We start from the raw sequence: 27,815 nt of genomic DNA on the forward strand, positions 1-27,815 counted from the left end.
CACAGACATAAACACAAACTCCCATGCATCAAACAACCAGTTTTGACCATTAGTAAGTTACCTCAAACTCCCAAACCCACAGGCTAAATCTGCCATTAAAAAACACATGGGAAAACCATATGTCATCTAACGATATTTAGTGCCTCGCGGTTGGTTGGTTGGTGTGTGTGTGTGTTAGGGCCTTGCCGTTTCTTCTTTCTACACACTGAAGGAGTACGGCACTATGCATACTTGCTGTTTACCATCGCCTGTGGCTTGGCTATTACATACTGGAAAGTGATGTAGCATATTGATAAAATCATTAGCACGCTCAATGTGCCAGACAGGTGGCTGGAGTCAGAGGCCTTCAGAAAGAAAAGCAGAGGGAATGTAGCGAGGACAAAAACAGTCATGTCTCTGTTACTGTGCAGAGACATTACACATGCAGACACGTAGAATAGTCCCAGGTGTGTACATGTGAATATACAAGGCTCAGACTGTCAGAGTAAAGAAGTAACAGAAGGGAAAACAGTGTACTGTACTGTGAATAGTAAGTACGATATGTATATAAATGAAACATGAATATGTGCATTATATGTTTTGAATGCTGAACCTGTTGTGGACGTTTTCACTCCCATGATGCAATGGCCATATTATGGAATGCCCTGATATATTTTGATATATTTATATTTTGATAAATATACATTCATATTTTGATAAATATATATATTTTGGGCCCTGGTAAAACATTTAAAAAAACTATAGTGTAGTGACAGTTGTAGTGAAGGTAACTGGTAGTAGGGAGATATTGTGTGTGTGTGTGTGTGTGTGTGTGTGTGTGTGTGTGTGTGTGTGTGTGTGTGTGTGTGTGTGTGTGTGTGTGTGTGTGTACGTACCCTGTAGGAATCAGACACGAGAAAACACTCGGGCATCCCGGGGCCTCTCGAAGGGTCTTCATTCACCAGGTACGTGTCAGTGGCCTGAAACGCAATAATTCATTCATTCATCGCTGATTGGATTTATATACATAACATAGCACAACATAACATAACAACACACACATCACATTTGAAGGCCTAAATTGCAGTGGTGTATTAGTGAATTACATTACAAGTAGTTTAAGCCTCATGGTTAAGCAGCCTGAATAATTCTGGGAAAAGCAGCCCCTGCTCAAGGATTTGGTACTACAGAGAACGCCTTTCTGTTCCACTACTGAAACATTCTGTTTCTCACATATTTGTTTTCTCCCATTTTGATTATAGATTAACAAATGAACACACAGAACACAAGAAACAATTAAAGAACAACCACCGAACGATTATGAACAGGCAGCTAATTATCCTATTGTTCGCCTTGCTCACCATGAGGTTGGCACCGATCAGAGCTTTGATTACATTTTAATATTATCCCCTACAACAGGGTTCCCAAACTCCGTCCCACCCCCCCACCCCCCCCGGGTGCACATTTGTTATTTTGCCGTGGCACTACACAGGTGAATCACATAACCAGCTCATCATCCAGCCTGGATGATTTGAATCAGCTGTGTAGTGCTGACTTCCCCTCTGTATTCAGAGGGGAAGTGTACTAACTAGTCTGTATTCAGAGGGGAAGTGTACTAACTAGTCTGTACTCAGAGGGGAAGTGTACTAACTATTCTGTATTCAGAGGGGAAGTGTACGAACTAATCTGTATTCAGAGGGGAAGTGTACTAACTAGTCTGTACTCAGAGGGGAAGTGTACTAACTATTCTGTATTCAGAGGGGAAGTGTACTAACTAGTCTGTATTCAGAGGGGAAGTAAACTAACTATTCTGTATTCAGAGGGGAAGTGTACTAACTTGTCTGTACTCAGAGGGGAAGTGTAATAACTAGTCTGTATTCAGAGAAGCTTAATTTGTATTCTAAAGGAAGGGAAGGCTCTGGCAAGGGCCTGTTTTGTTTGTTTGTGTGTGTGTGTGTGTGTGTGTGTGTGTGTGTGTGTGTGTGTGTGTGTGTGTGTGTGTGTGTGTGTGTGTGTGTGTGTGTGTGCGTGTGCGCGTGTTCCAGTATGTGTGTGTGTGTGTGTGTGCTCCAGTATGTGTGTGTGAGATACAGCTCCATTTCTTTCCAGTTCTGCTGTGGTTGATTGGATCAGGCTAACCCACTCCACTCCACTTAGTTTAGCTGGAGACCAAATCCCACAGCCAGGTAGCTAGCCGCACAGTTCTGTGAAATCCTCTTTCAATTTCACAACTTTCCCAGATAGACCAGCAGAAAGAAACACACACATTGTTGCCAACCTGGCCTCCACCCCCCTTGTATATATCCACAGCCTACCTGGTAGACTGAGATTATATTTATGTAATATAAGCACACGAGTGCAAACATAATCACTAACACATATATGCATTTGTACATGCCCTCTGACACTACACACACACACACACACGTGCGCACCACTTGCAGTGCCGACACAAAGCCCATAATAAGAGCCAGACGTTGGCAGACCACACAACCCTGAGTTGTGGTGAAAACAAAGGCTATTCATATCCCTCCACTCGGAATGAACGCTTTCTCCATTCCCTCTCTCTCCATTCCCTCTCTCTCCATTCCCTCTCTCTCCATTCCCTCTCTCTCCATTCCCTCTCTCTCCATTCCCTCTCTCGCCTTTCCCTCTCTCTATTCCTCTCTCTATCCCACTCTCTCGCTCGGCGGCAGGTAGCCTACTGGTTGGGCCAGTAAACGAAAGGTTGCTGGTTCCAATCCCCGAGCCAACTAGGTAAAAAAATATTTCAATGTGCCCTTGAGCAAGGCACTTAACCCTAATTGTGCCTGTAACTTCCTCTGCATAAGACCGTCTACTAACATGTAAATATTCTCTTTCACTCTCTATCTCCTACTTACATTTTTTGGAGGTATAATCTGTGCCCACAACGTTTTTTTTTTTTTTCATTTCTTGCGGCTTGTGTGATTTCTAATCATCTTTATTAGCACATAAACTTATTTTTACGGTGAGGCCCTCGTTTTTAATGTGGGCACACTGTTCTCATTGTTGAGAGAGAAGGGGAGAGAGAGAGAGGGGGAGAGGGAGTGAGAGAGAGAGAGGGGGGGGAGAGGGAGTGAGAGCGGAGAACACTGAGCTGGGATAAGAAGGAGAGGGAAAAGGAGGGAGAGGCGGCTCACTGATAACACAATGCATGATGGGAAAGGGATGCTGCCACCCAGTCCAGTGCCAGGACACGTGTTAGATAGCAGGTCTTATTGGCCTGTGCTCCTCATGGACCTTAGCCACAGCACCTGTGTGTGTGTGTGTGTGTGTGTGTGTGTGTGTGTGTGTGTGTGTGTGTGTGTGTGTGTGTCTGGGGGTCTGACTGTCTGAGCTGAAGCCCACTGTTAACACTGTAACCGGCCCCTAATGCATCACCAGGTGCACAGGCCCTCTGTGATTGGACGTCCCGGGTAGAGACAGTGTCAGTTGTTCTGATTGGCTAAGCCCAGACCCAAAATGCTACGTGTTGGCACTGGGCACATTGGCTGGTCCAATTGGCTGCTGGCTCGTTTACTGGTGTGTGTTTGCATGTGTGTGTGTTTGTTTGCATGTGTGTGCGTGTGCGTGTGCGTGTGTGTGTGTGTGTGTGTGTGTGTGTGTGAGGATGCTACTAGGCTTGGTGAAAGATGGTGTCCTGCAGTTGGATGGAGAATGATTTCAACAGGAAAATCTTTCTCATCCTTCTATTGGGGAACACATAGAAACCTTGTCATTACACAGTAGAATAAAGGTGAAGCACTACCATGCTCATGTCAAGGGAGGGATAACACAGACCCCACAATATACTGTCTCCCTTTGTACTGAACCAACCCCCCTTCGGTTCTGTCCCAAATGTATCTCCCCTTATCACTGTTCATCCCTGAGCCATGTATGAATGATATATTGTACTGTATATACAGAACATATGCTTGGTCCATATGGCCAGCCCTGAGCGGAAATATCTCAAAGCACAGGCTAATTAACATTTTAGAGGGAAGAGACCAAGGCGTTGGAAACGGAGGCCTCGTCCCAAATGGAACCCTACTCCCTTTAAGGTGCACTACTTCTGACCAGGACCCCTATGGACCCCGGTCAAATGTAGTGCACTATAAAGGGAACAGGGTGCCACTTGGGACGCACACAGAGTCTCTGACCTGTTTGGAAGTGGATCACCAACACCAACCCAATGCAAATGTGTTAATTGAGACATTTTTTTTTTAACCATCTGATATCAAAGACGTGAGATGGATATAGGATGGATGCTTTTGTGGGAAGATCCAGTTGGTTAAATAAATCGCCATCCGGCTTGGTATAACTAACAAAAGAGAGATTCTTTGTGGGGATGTATTGTGGACCATATGGCCCAACTGGAGGTGAGATCTCCAAAAACCTGTACTGGAACACACTAATAACCACAATCACACACACACAATCTCTCTCTCACACACACACAATCTCTCTCTCTCACACACACACAATCTCTCTCTCACACACACACTCTCTCTCTCTCTCACACACACACACTCTCTCTCTCACACACACCTCCATTGAGCCTTGGGATTGATCCTCAGATAGTTCAGTTTAAAAGTGAATTATTGGAACCAATAATGTATCAATAATTACACAAATGGCCACACACACACACACACACACACATGTGCCCATGCACACACAGCCACAAACCCACACATCCTCTTCCATGTTCACACACATGCTACACACCACACCTGATAGATGCTGCTCTCCCAAACCAGTTATTCTGGCTGCAGAACAATCATCACAACTATCCAACCGTTGTCAGTTTCTCTCTTTAACAACCAGTAATTATTATCAGAATTATTGTTTTTATTTATTATTATGAATTTGGTGGCCGGGATATGCCGATGCCAAATAAACGCACACAGAGCCATATGCGCGCGCACACGCACGCACACGCACGCACACGCACACACACACACACACACACACACACACACACACACAGAGCCGTATGTACAGACACCAATAAACCAAGGAAGCCAACCTGCATGAGATGGCAAGCACATCAAAGGCTGGGCCGAAACCGGTCTGTTCCAGTGTGTGTGTGTGTGTGTGTGTGTGTGTGTGCGTGTGTGTGTGTGTGGGGGGGGTTTGGGGGAGGAGTGTATGAAAGGCATGTGAATCCCTGCCAGAGCCACCTCAGGGAGAAAACTTGATTTTTCACACCGCTATCTCAGGGGGGTGAGGAGGGAGGTAGGGAGAAGGGAGTAAGGGAGGAGGAGGGAGTAAGAGAGGAGGAGGGAGGAAGGGAGTAAGGGAGGAGGTGGAGGGAGGAAGGAAGGAGGAGGGAGGAAGACAGGAGGGAGGGAGGAAGGGAGGAGGTGGGAGTAAGGGAGTAGGAGGGAGGAAGGGAGGAGGGAGGGATGAGGACAAAAGAAAAACAGAGAAAGAGGAGGGAGGAGGGGGTGAGTATTGGTTGTGTGTGTGTGTGTGTGTATGTGTATGTGTATGTGTGTGTGTGTGTGTGTGTGTGTGTGTGTGTGTGTGTGTGTGTGTGTGGTTTTGGAATGGATATGGGGCCTGTGCTAATTATTTCAGTTCACTTTTAGGGGGTTTAACATTAGTTTAATGGGTTCAGATGTTGAAGCCAAGACAGAGTGGTGCTGAATGTTGTTTTCTGCTTAATAGCATAGCAGGTTTACACAACAGTAAACTGTGGTTAGAGCAATATGTAGTACACACATTCTGTAGGTGTATAGAAACTCCTCTACAAAATGACTGACTTCACTTCAGTGTCAATTCATTATGTGTGTGTGTGTGTGTGTACACGTTTACTATACTTGTGAGTACCAGAAGTCTTCAAAAGAATAGTGAACCACCTACATTTGTGAGAAGTGAGGACATTTTGCCAGTCGTCATTTGTAAAACAAAATGTGGGTTAGGATTAGGGTTTGAGTAAGAATTAGGGTTAGTGGTTAGGTTTAGGGTTAGGAGTTAAGGTTAGGTTTAGGGGATAAGGTTCACGTTTTGAATGGGAATCAATTGTTGGTCCACACAAGTATAGTAAGACATAGCTGTGTGTGTGTGTGTGTGTGTGTGTGTGTGTGTGTGTGTGTGTGTGTGTGTGTGTGTGTGTGTGTGTGTGTGTGTGTGTGCGTGCGTGCATACGCGGATGTGTGTTGTGTGGCCACGACAAGTACCGTTACCCATAACAAGTGTGAGTGGTGTGTGTGACTGACAGTGTGTGGGTGTGTGTGTGTGTGTGTGTGTGTGTGTGTGTGTGTGTGTGTGCGTGCGTGCGTGCATACGCGGATGTGTGTTGTGTGGCCACGACAAGTACCGTTACCCATAACAAGTGTGAGTGGTGTGTGTGACTGACAGTGTGTGGGTGGCTGAATGAATAAAGCATTGACAATGGAGACCAGCCCAGGCCAGCAATTACCCTGACTAACCGACTGACAGACACAGGGTAGAAAATCCCTCACATCCTAAGAGTTCAAGGCAGACAGGACAGGGTGAACAAGTTCATACAGAACTGCATGGCTGCGGGACAGACTTAGTGTCCACCACCACGCCCCAGAGATGCACTATAAACCTGGCATGGTGACAAATATTAGACAAGACAGGTAGCTAGGTGTAGGGGGAAGTTCCCACGGCCTAGACACTGATCTTAGATCAGTTTAGCGTTTCCGCCACTAATGGTTAAGGTTAGGATTGGGGGAGGGAAAGCTGATCCTAGATTTGTCCCTGAAGGAAACGTCACCACAGAACAAATAGCTAACTTCTAGCACAGGGCTGTAATTGTATCAATAAAGATGCATTGTATTCATACTAGGTCTGTATCGAGTACCACAGTATGAGTCATAATAGCCATAAAACCTGGCTACATTTCTTTAAATGGCAATTCTGTGAACTGTCTTGTGCAAGTTTTAAATTGACACAATAACTGTTAGCAAAGGTGTCAGCTAGAGATGATGTGCAGGAGCTTGCAGGGATTGGTAGTTTTCCTTGATGTCGACTTTGATGCTAATCAGCATTTTCTAATCTGAGAGTAAATAGAGACTAATATATTGATTAAAGTCACCTTGTCCGAGAGAGATTTACATGGTTATCAAAATGTCACGCCAGGGTAAGTCTACACGAAACACAGCCCTTATTTGAAGTGTTACTAAAGTCTCTTATGGGAAAAATGTATGATGGAAAAAGGATTGGAACCATTTCCCTGTTTGACCGCTAAGTTTAATGGGTATTATGACACCTCTAATGTGGGGCTCTATAGTATCAATAAAGATATATTGTATTTATACCAGGGCTGTACTGTATCAATAAAGATATATTGTATTTATACCAGGGCTGTATTGTATCAATACAGATATATTGTATTTATACCAGGGCTGTACTGTATCAATAAATATATATTGTATTTATACCAGGGCTGTATTGTATCAATAAAGATACATTGTATTTATACCAGGGCTGTATTGTATCAATAAAGATATATTGTATTTATACCAGGGCTGTATTGTATCAATACAGATATATTGTATTTATACCAGGGCTGTACTGTATCAATACAGATATATTGTATCTATACCAGGGCTGTATTGTATCAATAAATATATATTGTATTTATACCAGGGCTGTATTGTATCAATAAAGATATATTGTATTTATACCAGGGCTGTATTGTATCAATACAGATATATTGTATTTATACCAGGCTGTATTGTATCAATACAGATATATTGTATCTATACCAGGGCTGTATTGTATCAATACAGATATATTGTATTTATACCAGGGCTGTACTGTATCAATAAAGATATATTGTATTTATACCAGGCTGTATTGTATCAATAAAGATATATTGTATTTATACCAGGCTGTATTGTATCAATAAAGATATATTGTATTTATACCAGGCTGTATTGTATCAATAAAGATATATTGTATTTATACCAGGCTGTATTGTATCAATAAAGATATATTGTATTTATACCAGGCTGTATTGTATCAATAAAGATATATTGTATTTATACCAGGCTGTATTGTATCAATAAAGATATATTGTATTTATACCAGGCTGTATTGTATCAATAAATATATATTGTATTTATACCAGGGCTGTATTGTATCAATACAGATATATTGTATTTATACCAGGCTGTATTGTATCAATACAGATATATTGTATCTATACCAGGGCTGTATTGTATCAATAAATATATATTGTATTTATACCAGGGCTGTATTGTATCAATAAAGATATATTGTATTTATACCAGGGCTGTATTGTATCAATACAGATATATTGTATTTATACCAGGGCTGTATTGTATCAATAAAGATATATTGTATTTATACCAGGCTGTATTGTATCAATAAAGATATATTGTATCTATACCAGGGCTGTATTGTATCAATAAATATATATTGTATTTATACCAGGGCTGTATTGTATCAATACAGATATATTGTATTTATACCAGGGCTGTATTGTATCAATACAGATATATTGTATTTATACCAGGGCTGTACTGTATCAATAAATATATATTGTATTTATACCAGGGCTGTATTGTATCAATAAAGATATATTGTATTTATACCAGGGCTGTATTGTATCAATACAGATATATTGTATTTATACCAGGCTGTATTGTATCAATAAAGATATATTGTATCTATACCAGGGCTGTATTGTATCAATAAATATATATTGTATTTATACCAGGGCTGTATTGTATCAATACAGATATATTGTATTTATACCAGGCTGTATTGTATCAATAAAGATATATTGTATTTATACCAGGCTGTATTGTATCAATAAAGATATATTGTATTTATACCAGATATATTGTAGCTGTGTTTCATCCCAGGAAGATGTTCCTTTCTTTCTGTCCTTGTTCCCTTCACATGTCTCCAACTTCATCCCAGCATAGGTGTGTAAGTGGGCTGGAACAAAACCCTGCATAACCCACACAATTTACAGTATCTCCAGCATTTTGTAGTGAGGGAGATCCCTATAGGCCAACACTATATATTTAGTTACACAGTAGTGAGGGAGATCCCTATAGGCCAACACTATATATTTAGTTACACAGTAGTGAGGGAGATCCCTATAGGCCAACAGTATACACCTAGTTACACAGTAGTGAGGGAGATCACCTATAGGCCAACACTATACACCTAGTTACACAGTAGAAGGGTGGTATTAATGTATGTAACACATTAACTCTGTCCCTACATGTCTGTCTTTACCGAGATACTCTTACTAGTGAAACCACACTCTCTTACAACGTGAAACCACAGTGTGGTAACTTACTAGTGAAACCACACTCTCTAACAATGTGAAACCACAGTGTGGTAACTTACTAGTGAAACCACACTCTCTAACAACGTGAAACCACAGTGTGGTAACTTACTAGTGAAACCACACTCTCTAACAACGTGAAACCACAGTGTGGTAACTTACTAGAAAAACCACACTCTCTTACAACGTGAATCCACAGTGTGGTAACTTACTAGTGAAACCACACTCTCTAACAACGTGAAACCACAGTGTGGTAACTTACTAGTGAAACCACACTCTCTAACAATGTGAAACCACAGTGTGGTAACTTACTAGTGAAACCACACTCTCTAACAACGTGAAACCACAGTGTGGTAACTTACTAGTGAAACCACACTCTCTAACAACGTGAAACCACAGTGTGGTAACTTACTAGAAAAACCACACTCTCTTACAACGTGAATCCACAGTGTGGTAACTTACTAGTGAAACCACACTCTCTAACAACGTGAAACCACAGTGTGGTAACTTACTAGTGAAACCACACTCTCTAACAACGTGAAACCACACTGTGGTATGTGCACTCAACAATAATGTTTCTCCTGGTTACAATAACCTCATTGTTTCCCACAATAGGCTGATCATGGGGAGTAATTTGCTTCTGAGCTCTAACACAGGGAGAGTTTACCACAACGCATTAGATTACAAAACACAAGCGTTTCAATGGGGCATATAACGGAACACACGTTTCAATGGGGCATATAACGGAACACACGTTTCAATGGGGCATATAACAGAACACACGTTTCAATGGGGCATATAACGGAACACACGTTTCAATGGAGTATATAACAGTAACACACGTTTCAATGGGGCATATAACGGAACACACGTTTCAATGGGGCATATAACGGAACACACGTTTCAATGGGGCATATAACAGAACACACGTTTCAATGGGGCATATAACGGTAACACACGTTTCAATGGGGCATATAACGGTAACACACGTTTCAATGGGGCATATAACGGTAACACACGTTTCAATGGGGCATATAACAGTAACACACGTTTCAATGGGGCATATAACGGAACACACGTTTCAATGGGGCATATAACAGAACACACGTTTCAATGGGGCATATAACGGTAACACACGTTTCAATGGGGCATATAACGGTAACACACGTTTCAATGGGACATATAACGGAACACACGTTTCAATGGGGCATATAACGGTAACACACGTTTCAATGGGGCATATAATGGTAACACACGTTTCAATGGGGCATATAACGGTAACACACGTTTCAATGGGACATATAACGGAACACACGTTTCAATGGGGCATATAACGGTAACACACGTTTCAATGGGGCATATAACAGTAACACACGTTTCAATGGGGCATATAACGGAACACACGTTTCAATGGAGTATATAACAGTAACACACGTTTCAATGGGGCATATAACGGAACACACGTTTCAATGGGGCATATAACAGAACACACGTTTCAATGGGGCATATAACGGTAACACACGTTTCAATGGGGCATATAACGGTAACACACGTTTCAATGGGACATATAACGGAACACACGTTTCAATGGGACATATAACGGAACACACGTTTCAATGGGACATATAACGGAACACACGTTTCAATGGGACATATAACGGAACACACGTTTCAATGGGACATATAACGGAACACACGTTTCAATGGGGCATATAACAGAACACACGTTTCAATGGGGCATATAACAGAACACACGTTTCAATGGGGCATATAACGGAACACACGTTTCAATGGGACATATAACGGAACACACGTTTCAATGGGACATATAACGGAACACACGTTTCAATGGGACATATAACGGAACACACGTTTCAATGGGACATATAACGGAACACACGTTTCAATGGGGCATATAACGGAACACACGTTTCAATGGGACATATAACGGTAACACACGTTTCAATGGGACATATAACGGAACACACGGTGAGCCCATAGAAATAGAATCCAGATATTAAAATCAGTCAAATGTCATGGTGATGATGTGATGTCGAGGTTTACGCCCCCTTGCCAACTCACCAATTACAATAATGCACTTGACAGACGAGACAGCTCAAAGTTCCAATCGGAGGCTAATAATAACCACAACATAGACTACAGGGAAGCTTGTCAATGCTGGTAATGATGTTTTGTGTTGTATTATCGTGTTCACTGATGCATGAACCAACCATTTGTTAGGATCAACTTTTCTATCCCCCAGGAACTGGAATTTACATCCCTGTCCTTCTATAGCAGAGTTTCCTCACTCTGTCATCGGAACCCCGAGGGTGCACTTTTGGGGTCCCGAGGATGGAGTTTGAGAAATGCTGCTCTACAGTATTTACTAAGTACCCTATAACGTAGTGCTGGCACAACTACCACATGGTTATGGATGAAGACCTCTCATGAAAGTAAAATAACCGTCATAACCGTTTTTAAAAATAAAAGTTCTGTGTGGAACGAACAGCTGACTGAAGATGGGAAGTTGAGTCTGTTTTGGGCTTAACATGGACTCTTAACAACCTGATGAGACTTTGTTGCTCCTTGCTGAAACAAGCAAACTAGTCTCGGTTGCCTAGGCAACAGTGTCCACAATGCAGCAGCAGCACATAGAAACAGAATGAATAGAACAGGCTTGGAACCTCTAACACTGGCAATTTGACTGTCAAACTCATGGGTACACTCAATAATTTCTATGGTAATGTAGAATGTTCAATCAAATTTGGTTAACTGATGTGGCTCATGAAATGGAGTGTATTTTTTGTCATTTCAGTTGAGTTGAATAAACAAATCACACCGCATATTTTAGCACAGATATTTACTTCCTGTTTTGCTCCTATTTGCTCGTATGGGGCTATTTGAACGGTTATTACAGTGACAACGGTCATTTGACTGGCCAATTACCATCATCCAAAATGCCATGACCGTCACAGCCCTACAGTATAACCTGTTAATGGATCATGTTATGTTTGTACGTTTGAGAGTCAGTGATGTGAGATTCCATGTGTGCAGATGAGAGCCAGTCAGACTGACGGGCTGTGTAGATTGAATAATCACATCAGACACACACCACACACCCTATCAAGTAGTACATTTCAGAGGTGGGTGTTTGCCTCAGAAAGCAGGCTTCAAGAAAAGGCCTAGGACTACACTAATATAACTCCTAATGTGACTGGAGTGTAGGTTACAGTGTATTATTACTGATGCTTCCTGAATAATACACAGAAAATAGCATTTTTTAATTGATGTTAACTATGGACTTAAAATATATTATTATCAGTGACCTCTTGAATAATAATGACTTTTCTATATACACTGAGTGTATACAATCCAGACAATGCATTTAAAAACTAAACAGAACTATCAAAAGTGTAATGCATCTGTCCCTTTTACATATCAAATCATATATTAAGGAAGAGTTATGATACAGAGATTACAATGGTAATCCAATGCGGTTAGGAACAGTCAGAGTTAAGGAGAGGAACACCTTCCTAATATTGAGTTGCACCCCCTTTTGCCCTCAGAACAGCCTACATTCGTCAGGGCATGGACTCTACAAGGTGTCAAAAGCGTTCCACAGGGATGCTGGCCCATGTTGACTCCGTTCCTTCCCACAGTTGTGTCAAATTGTCTGGATGTCCTTTGGGTGGTGGACCATTCTTGATACACACAGGAAACTGTTGTGTGAAAAACCCAGCAGCGTTGCAGTTCTTGACACACTCAAACCAGTGTGCCTGGCACCTACTACCATACAGTACCCCGTTCAAAGACACTTAAATATTTTGTCTTGCCCATTCGCCCTCTGAATGGCACACACACCATCCATGACTCAATTGTCTCAAGGCTTAAAAATCCTTCTTTAACCTGTCTCCTCCCCTTCATCTACATTGATTGGATTTAACAGGTGACATCAATAAGGAATCATAGTTTTCCCCGGGATTCACCTGCTCAGTCTGTCAAGGAAAGAACAGGCATCCCTAATGTTTTGTACACACAATGTATGTTATGTGCTATATATCTTAGGCTATATTATTAATTTAGATTATTAATTTAAATTTGATTTCATATCATATATTATTATCGTTATTATTAGCATATTATTATTATAGCTTGTGGTAAAGTAACCACATGCTTCTGGCAAAAAAAACAAGTCTGATATCCATTGGATGGTTTGAACGGGCCTATGAACTATAAACACACCAATACTGAGGGGAAATCTATTCCCGCTTCCCCCTCCCTTTTCGGGAGCCTATATGAAGTGTCATCAACTACGCAACTCAATTAGCCGACCCATTGATGAAAATACAACCGACAGGCTACAGGGGGAAAAAAGACAATTCCGCAAGTAGGAGAAAGAGATCGGGATTACTTGTGTATTTATAGGCCTATTGTACTGTTAGACATTTACTGCACTGCTGGAGCTAGGATACAAAAGCATTTCGCTGCACTTGCTTTACCATCTGCTAATCTGTGTATACATACACAACAAATACACATTTATTTGATTTGAAAGAGATGCACCCCAGACAATGAAGCTTCTAAAAGGTTGAACATTTGGTCTCCGACACACAAGAACCACCCGCACTGTCCCATATTCTGGCCTGTCAAACTGTTCTCTTAGAACGATAAAACATGCTGTCGTCGTTGGTTATTCTTTTTGATGTAGGCTAACCACCGCAGAATAGACCCAGCATCCCGCCACTTCGTCATCACATGGGTTTTATATTCAGACGACTATTTTGTTCTCAATGTTTTTTTAATATTTTTTTTATATAGCCTCATATTTATTTTGACTTTGATAATAACAAATAATAGGCATATAGGCAAAATATTATAAATGTTATAATACATGTAAAATAATGTATTATAATAAATAATAATATAAATAATAACAGGCCTACATTTAATTAAAATTCGTGGTTTAAATAAAAAGAGTGTGAGAAAATAAATGTGGGATAATAAGCTGTTTATGATAGTCAGACACATCACAGTAACAAAACGGAGTAGTTACCACTTGTCTAGCTAGACAAGCATCGGGGATACAGGTGAGCTTTGCTTGCATTGTGGTGCTTCACTTTTGACCGTTTAGTGTCACACACGAAATAAAATAATATTACTTAAATAATACAATAATACACATGTAGGCACTAAAGTATTTAGTCTAATCAATAACAAATACTCCTCTTTTGACTGAGATGTAGATTTTGACTGACGTGAATCAAATAAGTCCCCTCTTAAATTAATTGTAACATAATTATAACATATTGTTAAAGTGTAAAGGTATTCTACATATCAAACTTAGAAATAATATGGCAATGCTTTGAAAGGCTTTCTCCAGTGATGATATTAATTTACATAGCACGTACCATTATAGCGCAGGGAGATGTGCCAACTCTCTCAAAGACCCATTTTACTTTAAAAATTCTGCTTCCAAAAAAAGTGAGAGAGAGCGAGAGGGAGAGAAGAGGGCGAGAGAGCGCGACTCTGTTTTTTCTTCGGTGTTACCGGAAGCAAAAACAAGTCCTTTAAACAAGTCGGCCTGTGGCCCAGAAAACGGTCTTTGAAAAAGTTAGTCTTCTCTTCTGCGAGAGAAAATGAAAGGAAGGACAGCGTAGCAGCAGACTCCCTACTTCCCCTAGTGATTCTGGATTCTTCTTTTCACTTGTTAGCACAAGTTGCATCCCATCGTCAACGCTCCTCGACGGCCCAAGAAGTTCGGGAGACGTTCGAGTCCAAGTCCTGCTGCCTTCAACACCGGAGCAGTGAAAGAAAGTTCTGCAACTAATCAGTGACGTGAGAGAGACACCGAACCACCAACAAACGTCTCACAAATAGGTAAAATACTGTGTGGACGGAGATAAGATAGAAAGTAAGTTTTTGTTTGTGTATTTTCTCCACCTTCAAAATAACAGCTCTCTGCTCCCGTTTCCAAAATGTGTATCCAAACTAACACCAACACCCCAATCTCTTCCTCCAACTGTCTGTCTTCTCGTTCTGCTTTCCCCTTGTCCCCCTCTCTCACTCTTGATCCACAATCGGAGAGTCCCCTGGTCCCACGCCTCCTCCTCCTCAAAGCGTACGAGATGAAAGAGACGTCTTCAAAATCGTTATTGCATTGCCGAGATACCAAAATGCCTACACCGCAGCAACAAAGACCTGTCGAGAAATCCTCGTGTAAAATGCTGACTACTGATGCGATAGCCGTAGCCTACGTTCCAATATCAATACTGATAGCGGTTTATTCCCCAATATCAGCGACACAAAAGGAGGTTAATGTCCCTTTAAAATGGAATAAGAATGATGGCAGTTGTATAGCCTTATTAGCGTCGGGGCCGGTCAGAGCGATCAGCCGGTCGTGGTCTCGTGGAAGCGTCGAGTTGGTTGAATTATTAATAACGCGAACTGTTCGCAGTCTGTCGCGGGGAGCAAGTGGCCAGGGTAGCAGCTGGGGGTTTAGGAGCATTATGCGGGCTTGGGCTAAATCACGGGCAGCGGGGATTACGGGCTGCCTGTACTGTCTTGCGCTACCGTTACCAGCCGCAGAGGAACGGAGAGAGAAAGAGGGAGATGAGTAAAGGATAGAGGTGTCAGGTGTAGGCTAGTGGAATAGTCCAGGTCAGGTCAGGACAGGTAGTTAGTTCAACTTGGAACTTTTCCCTGTGTTTCATAGTGACATTCGTAAACTGCAGTCGATAGAAACCTAATAACTATGCCAACATTCAAAATAATGACGTATTTCTAGGTCATTTGGGTCAGCGACAGTTTCTAAAGTGGCCAGAGTGCACGGCCTTGCGCGGCCTTTGGCAGTGCCACACATTTGGTGAGATGAGGCAGCGCGCGCTCCGAGGCCTTCTCATAAAAACGCCTCAAAGTTCCGAGCCTAATAGAAAATGATATGTAATATGTATGGATCATGGATGCAATAGCAATTGAATTTGGAATATCCCACATTGGAATATAAAAAAAAAGGTTATGGATAGAACCAAAAATAGTTATATGCTTACTTCATATATGGCACCCCTTAAGGTTCTAGAACCGAAGTTGGTTCCACATAGAACCCTATATGGAACCAATTTTGGTTCAGTAAAGAAGAACCACTGGGGGTTCTGATCAAAGAACCCTACAACACGGTTCTATATAGAACCTTTAGGGGTGCCATATGAAGCAAGCAATATAACCCTTTTTTGGTTCTATCCAGAACCTTTTTTTCTAAGAGTGTATCACAGAAAAAAAGTTGACTATCAAGACACAAGCTGAGGAAAGTTTAGGCCATCCACCTAAGTTTATTTAGCTAACAGGTGCAGGACAATTGATGTGACATTACTGAATTCAGGGATGGAATTTAACCCATTCAGTTGGGTTTTAACACAAATGGTTTATTGTTCTGTGTCTGTCCTGCATGGCTATACTTTTCGGGAGTTCGTGCAGTTTTTCAAAAGGTTATATAGGACTGATAATAATCAAATTTGCAACGCAGGTTGAAGACACAAAAAACACACACCACAAAAAGTCCTCCCCACATTTTTATTTTATTTTACCTTTATTTAACTAGGCAAGTCAGTTAAGAACAAATTCTTATTTTCAATGACGGCCTAGGAACAGTGGGTTAACTGCCTGTTCAGGGGCAGAACGACAGATTTGTACCTTGTCAGCTCGGGGGTTGCAACCTTCCGGTTACTAGTCCAACACTCTAACCACTAGGCTACCCTGCCGCCCCAATGCGTAAAAAAATGCGTAAAAAAAACAACAACTTCTAAATAGGCTATTTATGTACTTTTGATTAAAAAACGATAATCCCTTTTAACGATAAATGTTCACTGATTTTGTTATTATTTTGGGGTTGATACTATCCGGACTACAATCTGGAGCTAGTCAACCAGACATGCCACATATAGCCTAGGCCTAAGAAATACAACCATCAACATGGGTGGGGACCAATACGTGTATTTGTTTTTGATAAGCTAAATATATCTTTCTTTATACGTTGAGGTCTAATTTTTGGTTTGTTTGAGATGAAAGAATCTGGAGCTATTCAATCAGACGCGCAATAACATTCCTGCAGCACATCACATCAGGAGTAACATAACGGCGTGATGAATTATTGAACATTGACCCCCCAACGCATTTGGCCTCATCTATTATTCATTCATTGAATTATGATTTAAGTTATCATTTAACACGAGAGGGTTAAAAGGTGTGGGGGGAGGGTGGTGCGGGAGAAAGTCTGTCAAGAACGCTACAAAACATTTCGCTCAAAGTTTATGCTCTGCTTTTGAACATAAGAAAGAGACTGCAGTGTGTTGAGGAGTGTAGCCTGGAAACGAAAGACAAACAGAGTTAATCCTCGCACAGTTAGGCCAGTTATTTCTCCTAACTCATTTTAACAAACAAAACAAAAACATTGTGATAAATGTCTCTCCAATATGTCTATCTTTGGCAACATTATTTTACCATGGTAATATTGATTTTCACAGGCCTTAGACAAATGTTCTCTCTGAAGCAATCAAAATAGAATAGAGATTCCAAATTCCAATCGTTTCTCTTTTGCCGCCTGTTGTAGGTCATTTCACCGATAGAATATAGCTTACCACAATAACAGATATTAAACAATAAGTAGGCTAATAAATACAACTTCGATCACTAAATAGCATGCAGGGTAGGCTATGATGATATATTGACAATAGGATCTTAGTTATGAAGATGAGATGACCCACTGTTTATGTATCAGACTTATGAAAATGTCACTTAGTTTAACTGTTAATTGCAATAGTCTATCAGCTATAGCCTTTTTTTGGAATAACTATACACAATTTTCTTTTCAAAATATGTTGTCCATTTAATTATCTAGGGCAAGTCCTTATTAATTCATATACAGTATTATTTTATAACAATTGATTTGCATACTTCCCAAAGCCTACAATAAGGGCATTCGATTATTTTAGTAATTCATTTTCAATGCAATGGTTTTTCATCGTTAACTGGCACATAGTGTTTTATAAGTTATTTCAGTCTTTTTTTTATCATTCTTTACAGAATTTCGGACATCATATTATATTTCACACGCAGGTACTAATTGAGAAGCTGCCTCTTCGTTCACACAGTAAAGCATATCTACGAATGAATACTTTTATATACTACTTTTATATATATAAATATATACTATATTTATATATATATAATCGTTACAAATTATACTTCTTCATGGTCACAATATCAATTTAGCATAACCAGTTTTCAATTTAACCCCCTAGAAACCGGTTTGACATTAGTTTTCATTTAGCGAACAAATGATTACTGTTACACATTTCAGAAGAACGGTGACAAATCTAAAAACGGAAATGACTTTTGTTCAACAAATATTTCAAGGTTAAGAGCTGAGGAACCGAATTTACCTCCAAAGCAATTTGTCATGTGTGTTATCATGGTTCATTCTTATGGTCCTTTTTTTTAAACACTTATCTATTCTTTTCTATTCTTTGTATTAATTGAAATAAAAATAAATAAAAAGACTACAAATATGCACAATTCTAGGTATAATAAAACTGTTCAGAAAAAAATAATTTTAAAGTACAAAATGTGCCAATCAATTCGTAAAATATTCCATCTGAAAGATAAACACTTAGTTGAAAATAATATTGTTAAAAAATGTATATCGCATTAAGACTAAACGAACGAAGAAAAACGAATAATGACGAGCTATATCGAAAAATGTTCAGTATGACGATAAATTAATGCAAGAACTTGGACCAATAGGACTGGATATGCCTGCAGTATCGGGGCTATAGAAATGCATATAAAATAGGAACCTATTATGGTGGTAAATTCTGCAGTGCTTTGTGCACGAGGGCACTGCAATGAGTCGGTCTCTTGTCGCTTAGCTTATATTTTTATAAATAAATACTAAACCTCTGTCACATATGGAAATAAACACACTAATTTCAATGAAAAACGTAGTGAAATTTCTCTCAAAAATATGACAACTGACAGATTAATAATTAATAACTATATATATTTTTAAGTGGCCAAGGCTTGTTGATGGCATGCATACACGCGAAGCTGGCTGTCCTATATTCACAACTCAGTGTGGCAGGGATGAAACTGCCCTCAAAATTGTATTTTCATGATTTGACAATAGAATCAATAATTATAATATGTTCTAATCTAGGCATAATATAATCTATTCCTGCAATATGAAGTCCCCATGCCCCCCTCCAGTTTTACCCTGTTCAGTGGCTGTTGCTGTAGGTCCATAACCTTTGTATTATACTAATCATTCCCTATTTTTATGTATATGTGATTAACAGTATTTACTTGAAACTTGGTAGATGAAAACTATTTGTTTATAAAAACATTGAAATAATGTTTTTAAGATGTTGGGATAAAGTCATAAATAAACTAATTGGGATTTGCTTGATTTGGTTTATCAAACACTATAGGCCTGGGCTAGGCCGTCTAGCCAACACTAAGACTGTAAGCCTTCAATGCTGGTAAAAACGGCTTCAAATAGTTTGTTTTCACTTGGACGGAGACAACATGGGGCCAAACCATTCACTTAAAAAATATCGAAATAATACTATGTTCCAGGGAGTTAAAAAACAAACAGTTTAACTTTTGTTGCCGTGCCGACGCAATAAGGCCTAATTGTCTCCACACAGCAAGAGCAAAGGCAAGCCTTAACGCGAGCCCTCTACGCGTCAATTAGAGGAAGCTTTGGACTAATTAAAGGTAATTAAGGGTTAGCGGTGCACAGCGGTTACCGCAGCCCCCATCTCTCGCGACCGCATTGTTTTAAGACCAGCCATTATGTGGGCTATGAGTCTTAAAAACCTCACTGGCTGGAAGCTCGAATGACGGCGGTATATGGAACGATCAGAGCGGAACGTTCAGCTAGGACCCTCTTTCAACTTCTCTGGCTCTTTATCGATTAGACAAATTAGTTCTGGAAGAAAAAGTTATGGGATAGGTGGCCTGTAGTTATGAAAAAACAAGGCACAACATGATAGGTGGGCCCAGTTATTGCAGCATAGAGGGCAAGTGTCAATGTTGAGAAATACATATTTCTATCACCTTTCCTAAACCACGTGGATGTATTAATTACGGAATTACATATTCCCTCACACCAGGAACTGGCTCACCACTTTGCTCATCATATCATTTAGTATAGGTGAGCAGTTGAACAATATAGATCCACACTAATCTCATCCAGGTTTCCACACTGAGACTCAGCCCTCAAACTGGGCCTTTGGTCAGGACATCTTCTATCTAGAGTTGAATTATTAACATGAACTTCATATGGATGGACCTACTAAGAGCAAACGTAAAACACACAGGAGACCAAACGGATATGAGGAGATATGATGACTGCCGATGTGGCCTTGACAAGAGGTCTCCGACATACAGAATCCCCACCCTGACATTACAGATCCATACAGACACAGTCATGTTAGCAGGCCTATCTCAAAATTCCCTCAAGCAATCAAATCAAGATAAAGACAAGAGTTCAGCCTTCAACATTAAAACCCCAAACCTGAATCTGATCTGCCTAGCAGGCCTATACTGTGTGTTCCTCCTCTGTTTGGGACTGGTCAACAGAGCTGTGAGAAGGGAGAAGTGCCATATCCCACACAAGGTCGTTCGTCCCAAATGGAACACTATCCCCCATAGGGCAGTGTTCAAAAGTAGTGCACTACACAGGGTTTGGGTGCCATTTGGGGCGTACACAAGGCCCTGGAACACACAAGGGCCTGTTTGTCTGCAGGCTGAGAGGGAGAGGGGTTTATTCTAGCATCGCATTGCGACTGACTGAGTGTTGTCTAGCATTACAAATCTCACTCTCTGGCTGGATGGAGTTTGGACGGCTTTTCTGGCCATTTCTCCTTTTCTCTGTCTGCATCTCCTTTACAGTCTGACAGTGAGAGTAACAGAAAAGAGAGGGAGGGAGAGAAAAAACAAAACAAAGTGAAACAGAGGCACTACTGGCCAACCAAGGGTTGCTAGCTGCCCCCTGGCTGGCTGACCAACAGGCTCTCACAGTCTCTTTACAAGTTGTTCCAAACGTCTTTAGGGTTACGTTTAGACATTAACTCAGAATCTTCCAGGTTAGGGTTAAGTTTAGACATTAACTCAGAATCTTCCAGGTTAGGGTTAAGTTTAGACATTAACTCAGAATCTTCCAGGTTAGGGTTACGTTTAGACATTAACTCAGAATCTTCCAGGTTAGGGTTAAGTTTAGACATTAACTCAGAATCTTCCAGGTTAGGGTTAAGTTTAGACATTAACTCAGAATCTTCCAGGTTAGGGTTAAGTTTAGACATTAACTCAGAATCTTCCAGGTTAGGGTTACGTTTAGACATTAACTCAGAATCTTCCAGGTTAGGGTTAAGTTTAGACATTAACTCAGAATCTTCTAGGTTAGGGTTAAGTTTAGACATTAACTCAGAATCTTCCAGGTTAGGGTTAAGTTTAGACATTAACTCAGAATCTTCCAGGTTAGGGTTACGTTTAGACATTAACTCAGAATCTTCCAGGTTAGGGTTAAGTTTAGACATTAACTCAGAATCTTCCTGGTTAGGGTTAAGTTTAGACATTAACTCAGAATCTTCCAGGTTAGGGTAAGTTTAGACATTAACTCAGAATCTTCCAGGTTAGGGTTAAGTTTAGACATTAACTCAGAATCTTCCAGGTTAGGGTTACGTTTAGACATTAACTCAGAATCTTCCAGGTTAGGGTTAAGTTTAGACATTAACTCAGAATCTTCCTGGTTAGGGTTAAGTTTAGACATTAACTCAGAATCTTCCAGGTTAGGGTAAGTTTAGACATTAACTCAGAATCTTCCAGGTTAGGGTTAAGTTTAGACATTAACTCAGAATCTTCCAGGTTAGGGTTAAGTTTAGACATTAACTCAGAATCTTCCAGGTTAGGGTTAAGTTTAGACATTAACTCAGAATCTTCCAGGTTAGGGTTAAGTTTAGACATTAACTCAGAATCTTCCAGGTTAGGGTTGTTTAGACATTAACTCAGAATCTTCCAGGTTAGGGTTACGTTTAGACATTAACTCAGAATCTTCCAGGTTAGGGTTAAGTTTAGACATTAACTCAGACTCTTCCAGGTTAGGGTTAAGTTTAGGCATTAACTCAGAATCTTCCAGGTTAGGGTTAAGTTTAGACATTAACTCAGAATCTTCCAGGTTAGGGTTAAGTTTAGACATTAACTCAGAATCTTCCAGGTTAGGGTTAAGTTTAGACATTAACTCAGAATTTTCCAGGTTAGGGTTAAGTTTAGACATTAACTCAGAATCTTCCAGGTTAGGGTTAAGTTTAGACATTAACTCAGAATCTTCCAGGTTAGGGTTAAGTTTAGACATTAACTCAGAATCTTCCAGGTTAGGGTTAAGTTTAGACATTGACTCAGAATCTTCCAGGTTAGGGTTAAGTTTAGGCATTAACTCAGAATCTTCCAGGTTAGGGTTAAGTTTAGACATTGACTCAGAATCTTCCAGGTTAGGGTTAAGTTTAGGCATTAACTCAGAATCTTCCAGGTTAGGGTTAAGTTTAGACATTAACTCAGAATCTTCCAGGTTAGGGTTAAGTTTAGACATTAACTCAGAATCTTCCAGGTTAGGGTTAAGTTTAGACATTAACTCAGAATCTTCCAGGTTAGGGTTAAGTTTAGACATTGACTCAGAATCTTCCAGGTTAGGGTTAAGTTTAGGCATTAACTCAGAATCTTCCAGGTTAGGGTTAAGTTTAGGCATTAACTCAGAATCTTCCAGGTTAGGGTTAAGTTTAGGCATTAACTCAGAATTTTCCAGGTTAGGGTTAAGTTTAGGCATTAACTCAGAATTTTCCAGTTTAGGGTTAAGTTTAGGCATTAACTCAGAATTCTTAAGGTTAGGCATTAAGTCTGAATAGTTCATGTAAGGGTTAAGGTTTGGGACAGGCTGAACACAAAAATCAACAACAACTTTCTATCGCCGGATTTGAACATACAACCTTTGTCACCAGAGGCAGATGCTTACGCCCATCCTCGTCCACAAGGCCCTAGCAAAACCCAAACCTACTTGAAGGTAACAGTGCTGTTACCCCTAGTGGTCTTTTTACATGTCAGCTCCCGACCTCCTCAGACATGGATGGACATTGAATACGGATTGTGTCACAGGTGACCTGGCTGGGCTTGATACAGTTAGGTTTAGAGCGTATGAAGTATGTCCCCATCGCTGTGAGACTCAATACCACGTGGCTGTGAAACTCCACTAAACCCAATACACAACTAATACTCAAAGGAAAAAAAGTGAGTTGAGTTCCTGGCTGCTAGATTTCTGGTTACAGGACCAGGAGTTGAAAACGGAACACAACCCTGGTAATGACAGGCCTGTCCAGGCTTGTACAGTCTGGTTGGACCGGTGCTTATCACCTACTGCCATGGGCAGCTCTGTAAACCTGAATAGATACTAGGAGACGCAGGCTGGCACGTGCGCGCGCGCACACACACACACACACACACACACACTCACACTCACACTCACACTCACACTCACACTCACACTCACACACACACACACACACACACACACACACACACACACACCCACCCACACCCCCACACACACACACAGACCCAGACAACACACACACACAGACAACATACACACACAGACAGACAAACAAACAAATGATAGCCATGCACACACACTAGTACATCACTGGGCCAAGCTTTCTGACATCCAGGATCTATATAGTAGGCAGTGTCAGAGGAAGGCCCAACAAATTGTCAAAGACTCCAGTCACCCAAGTCATAGACTGTTTTCTTTGCTACCGCATGGCAAGTGGTACCGGAGCGCCAAGTCTAGGTCCAAAAGGCTCCTTAACAGCTTCTACCCCCCAAGCCATGAGACTGCTGAACAATTAATCCACCAGACTATTCACATTAACCCCCCCCCCCCCCCTTTGTTTTTACACTGCTGCTACTCTCTGTTTATTATCTATGCATGGTCACTTTACAAATGACCTGGACTAACCTTTACCCCCGCACAATGACTCGTTATGTACATTTATTTATTGTGTTGCTTTTTGGTTGATTCGATTTTTTAAACTTTCGTTAATTTAGTAAATATTTCATTAACTATTTCTTGAACTGCATTGTTGGTTAAGGGCTTGTCAGTAAGCATTTCACTGCCAGGTCTACTACACCTGTTGTATTAGGCACATGTGACAAATACAATTTTATTTGATATAAAAACATTCATACACCGAAATAGAACCACAAGATGCACTCATGCACAGACACCTGCCCCTGAAATGGAGCAACCGAGCCATCGACAGCGGCAGTGTGTACCTCAGTAGGCTTTCTAAGTAAATACTCCCTCCCATTAAACAGCCATAAACTGTTTGCAAACGTGACACAGGGCAGAGAAACCAGTAATTACACCTCTAAGTCCACATGTTGGTCAAAGGAGGAGATGGAACACACAAACCGTCTTCGGTTCAGCCGTGAGAAAACAAGCTAATTAACTAAGCAGTGGGCCGGGTCAGTTAGAGTTAGCTTCAGCTACTCTTAGCCAACACAGTTGTTTGTAAAGAGGACTGGTGCAGTGGAGGGTCTACAGTGTGTGTGTGTGTGTGTGTTAAAGATTGTGTGTCTGTCTGTGTGGTGTGTGTGTGTGTGTGTTCGGGGGGGGGGTGCTCTGCTCCCCCAGGAGAAAAAGAGTGGACTCCTAATCTGTTTTCCTGGCTCTTCTTTAAAGGGAGAGCACGACACTAGAGACACTCTCTGATCTGCTGCCCCATCCCTCGCTTTCTCTCTCTCTCTCTCTTTCTCTCCTCCATCTCTCCATCCTTCTCGCGGTCCCTTTAGCTTTTACCCCTGCTGTTTTGGCCAGTGTGTGTGTGTGTTCTTTTCATTCTGACAGCCCCTCTCCTCTCCTGATGCCGGAGCTATAGAACTGTGACGCCATCATCACATCACTCACTTTTGATTACTTTTCCTTCCAATCTGTTTTCTATTACAACAGAATGCATGTATGTACTGTGTAAAGCCATAGGCTGTCACAGTGCTTAGTCTTGTGTAACCAGACAAGTGTGTCTCTGAATATTGCATATACTCAGCTGTGACCAAGATTATAATGCTTTACATTGTGTGGTGGTAGCTAACTCACCCCATCCACTGTCAATGTGTAGCTAGAATTAGCGACCACCTGGTAGATTTAGTCATGTTAAAAAATAATAAGAATTCATGATGCCACTTATTTAGCTGTTTGGATGACTCACTTACATTTATATTTGAGTCATTTAGCAGACGCTGTTATCCAGAGGGACTTACAGTTGGTGCGTTCATCTTAAGATAGCTAGGTGGGACAACCACATATCACAGTCGTAGTGAGTACGTTTTTCCTCAATAAAGGACCTATCAGCAAAATCAGAGATTGGGGGGGGGGGGGTCGGGGGGAGTCAAGTGTAAGCGTTAGTTCAGGAATTCTGAATATAATTTTTATTTGAGGCGAGGAGGAGGATTATTTAAGATACTCTGGAAGCTGAAATGATCTCACCCCAAAATGGACGCCGCCCGTCACTCGATGGCCACCATTTTGTTGGCTCTAGTCTGTTTTCGGCACTTCTCGTGTATAGCTTTTTGGATTAAAATATTTTGGATGAAACTACTCTGTCTCTGTGTCCCACTCCTTAGATGACTGCTTGTCTTCTTATTGGTTACGGTTTGTGTATTTTGAACTCTTCGACCAATGAGAACCAGGCGTTTGACGTTTCCTTCCCTCTCTCTGTTTCCAGGGGCTTCCTGTCTGTGACCGGGGGAGACATGGGCGCTGGCCATCACCTTTACTGACTCTACTGGGAGAGACTGAGAGCGAAAGGGGGGAAGGGGGGGTAGGTAGGGAGAGCGAGGGAAGGAGAGAAGGAGAGGGGGAGAGAGAAAGAGAGAAGGGAGAGAGAAGAAGAGTGCAAAAGAGCTAGAAAGACAGAACATTAGAAAAATGAAGAAAGATAAAGAAAGATGGAGGGAGAAAAAGACAGAGATTTTTGATCCTGCCTGGGCAGAACTCGGCTGTGATCACAACATTAATATTCATGAACTCAGCCCCTCACATTTCAACTCAGACCCCCTCCCCACACCCTCTCCCCCACCACCCTTTCTCCCCCTCACCCACTCCCACTCCATTGGGTGGCAACACTTGGTAGTGCCACATGGTGAGACAGCTGTTGCAGGCCAACATGGGCATCTGTGCCCACTACAGAGAGAGAGAGTTCAGGCGAGGAAGGAGGCAGGCGTGGGGTGGCATCAGTTGGGCCAGGGCAGGGCAGGGAGAGATAGGCCATCAGTGGGCCAGGGCAGGGCAGGGAGAGATAGGCCATCAGTGGGCCAGGGCAGGGCAGGGAGAGATAGGCCATCAGTGGGCCAGGGCAGGGCAGGGAGAGATAGGCCATCAGTGGGCCAGGGCCAGGGCAGGGCAGGGAGAGATAGGCCATCAGTGGGCCAGGACATTGAGAGCAGGGAGAGAGGGAGATGACCCTGATGCAACCTGAGGCCTGGACTGAAGGAGAGATAAGGGAGAGAGAGGGGTATAATCACCCAATTCTAGCCTGTATGGTGAAAAGTAGAGAGATGGAAAGAGAGGGGGGTAGTTGTGCCATAAGCATCCGATGCCAGCTATGGGTAAAAGGTAGAGTGACAGAGACATTGAAAATGAGAGGGGGGGGGGTGAGAGACAGGGAAAAAGAGGGAGAGAGAGGGAGAAAGAGACAGGGGAAAAAAGAGCGAGAGACAGGGAAAGAGAGAGAGCGAGAGAGACTGGGAGAAAGAGGGAGAGAGAGGGCATCACAAGCATCCCATGCCAGCTTGTTATGGGTGAAAAGTAGCACCTGTCCTTTAAGAGCAGAGCGGAGCATTAGCATGATAAAACCATCCATACTCCCAGTCCCATGTGAAGTGTTGAGTTCTCTCAATACATACACTAACAACCTCATCCATTCTCTCTCTCTCTCCGTGTCTTTCTCTCATCTCCCCACACCCCCTCGCTCTATCTCTATATCTCCCCCCTCTCTCTTCATCCCTCTTTCTCTAACACCCCAACACCTCCCCATCCCTCCCTCCCTGATATCTACAGAGGGCATGGGACCATTCCCAGGGTGATTATCCCATGCCAGGTGCCCCCTCCTCCCCCTCTCCTTTCCTCACTCCCTCAGCCCCACCACACACACACACACCCTTGCCATTTCCCTCTCTCCCCCGAGCGCCAGCAGTGCCCCCCCCCCCCCCCCCCAGTGGCAGTGCCAACGTGGGCAGCCTCTGCCTTGGCGGTTCCCGGGCCTTCTGGTGCCCCAGATAGGCCGTGTGTGAGTGTGTGCGCAATGGGCCAGCCCTATGTGGGCATCGCCAGGCCTTTAAACTGTGTCAATGCTCCAGATGCTGAGAGAGACTGGGATTAGAACAGGCGGACAGGCATCCGTGTGGACACACACACACACCAACATTAATATTGTAT

General features: G+C 41.8%; 1 protein-coding gene and 1 long non-coding RNA gene across 5 annotated transcripts in view; one reads left to right on the forward strand and one right to left on the reverse strand.

Annotated features, from left to right (window-relative positions):
- Positions 1–15,871, reverse strand: part of LOC110485646 (nuclear factor 1 X-type) — a 153,520-nt gene extending 137,649 nt beyond the window's left edge. For 2 of the 4 annotated variants that reach the window (XM_090204418.1, XM_090204413.1), the window contains exons 1-2: positions 14,689–15,871; positions 876–959 (exon numbers count right to left, since the gene is read on the reverse strand). In XM_090204418.1, the coding sequence (XP_090060544.1) occupies positions 876–959; positions 14,689–14,691 (87 nt within the window). In that variant the 5' untranslated portion in view covers positions 14,692–15,871. The remainder of the gene's footprint in view (positions 1–875; positions 960–14,688) is intronic. The other 2 variants (XM_090204416.1, XM_090204412.1) reach the window with 1 other exon arrangement.
- On the forward strand, positions 14,898–26,307 carry LOC149975668 (uncharacterized). Its single transcript, XR_016487676.1, has 2 exons — positions 14,898–15,191; positions 26,104–26,307. It is a non-coding gene; the product is annotated as an uncharacterized LOC149975668 (long non-coding RNA).
- The last annotated feature ends 1,508 nt before the right edge of the window (positions 26,308–27,815 follow it).

This window comes from Oncorhynchus mykiss, chromosome 17 (assembly GCF_057628025.1).
Source record: "Oncorhynchus mykiss isolate SJ-2025 chromosome 17, ASM5762802v1, whole genome shotgun sequence".
NCBI classification, from domain to species: Eukaryota; Metazoa; Chordata; class Actinopteri; order Salmoniformes; family Salmonidae; genus Oncorhynchus; species Oncorhynchus mykiss.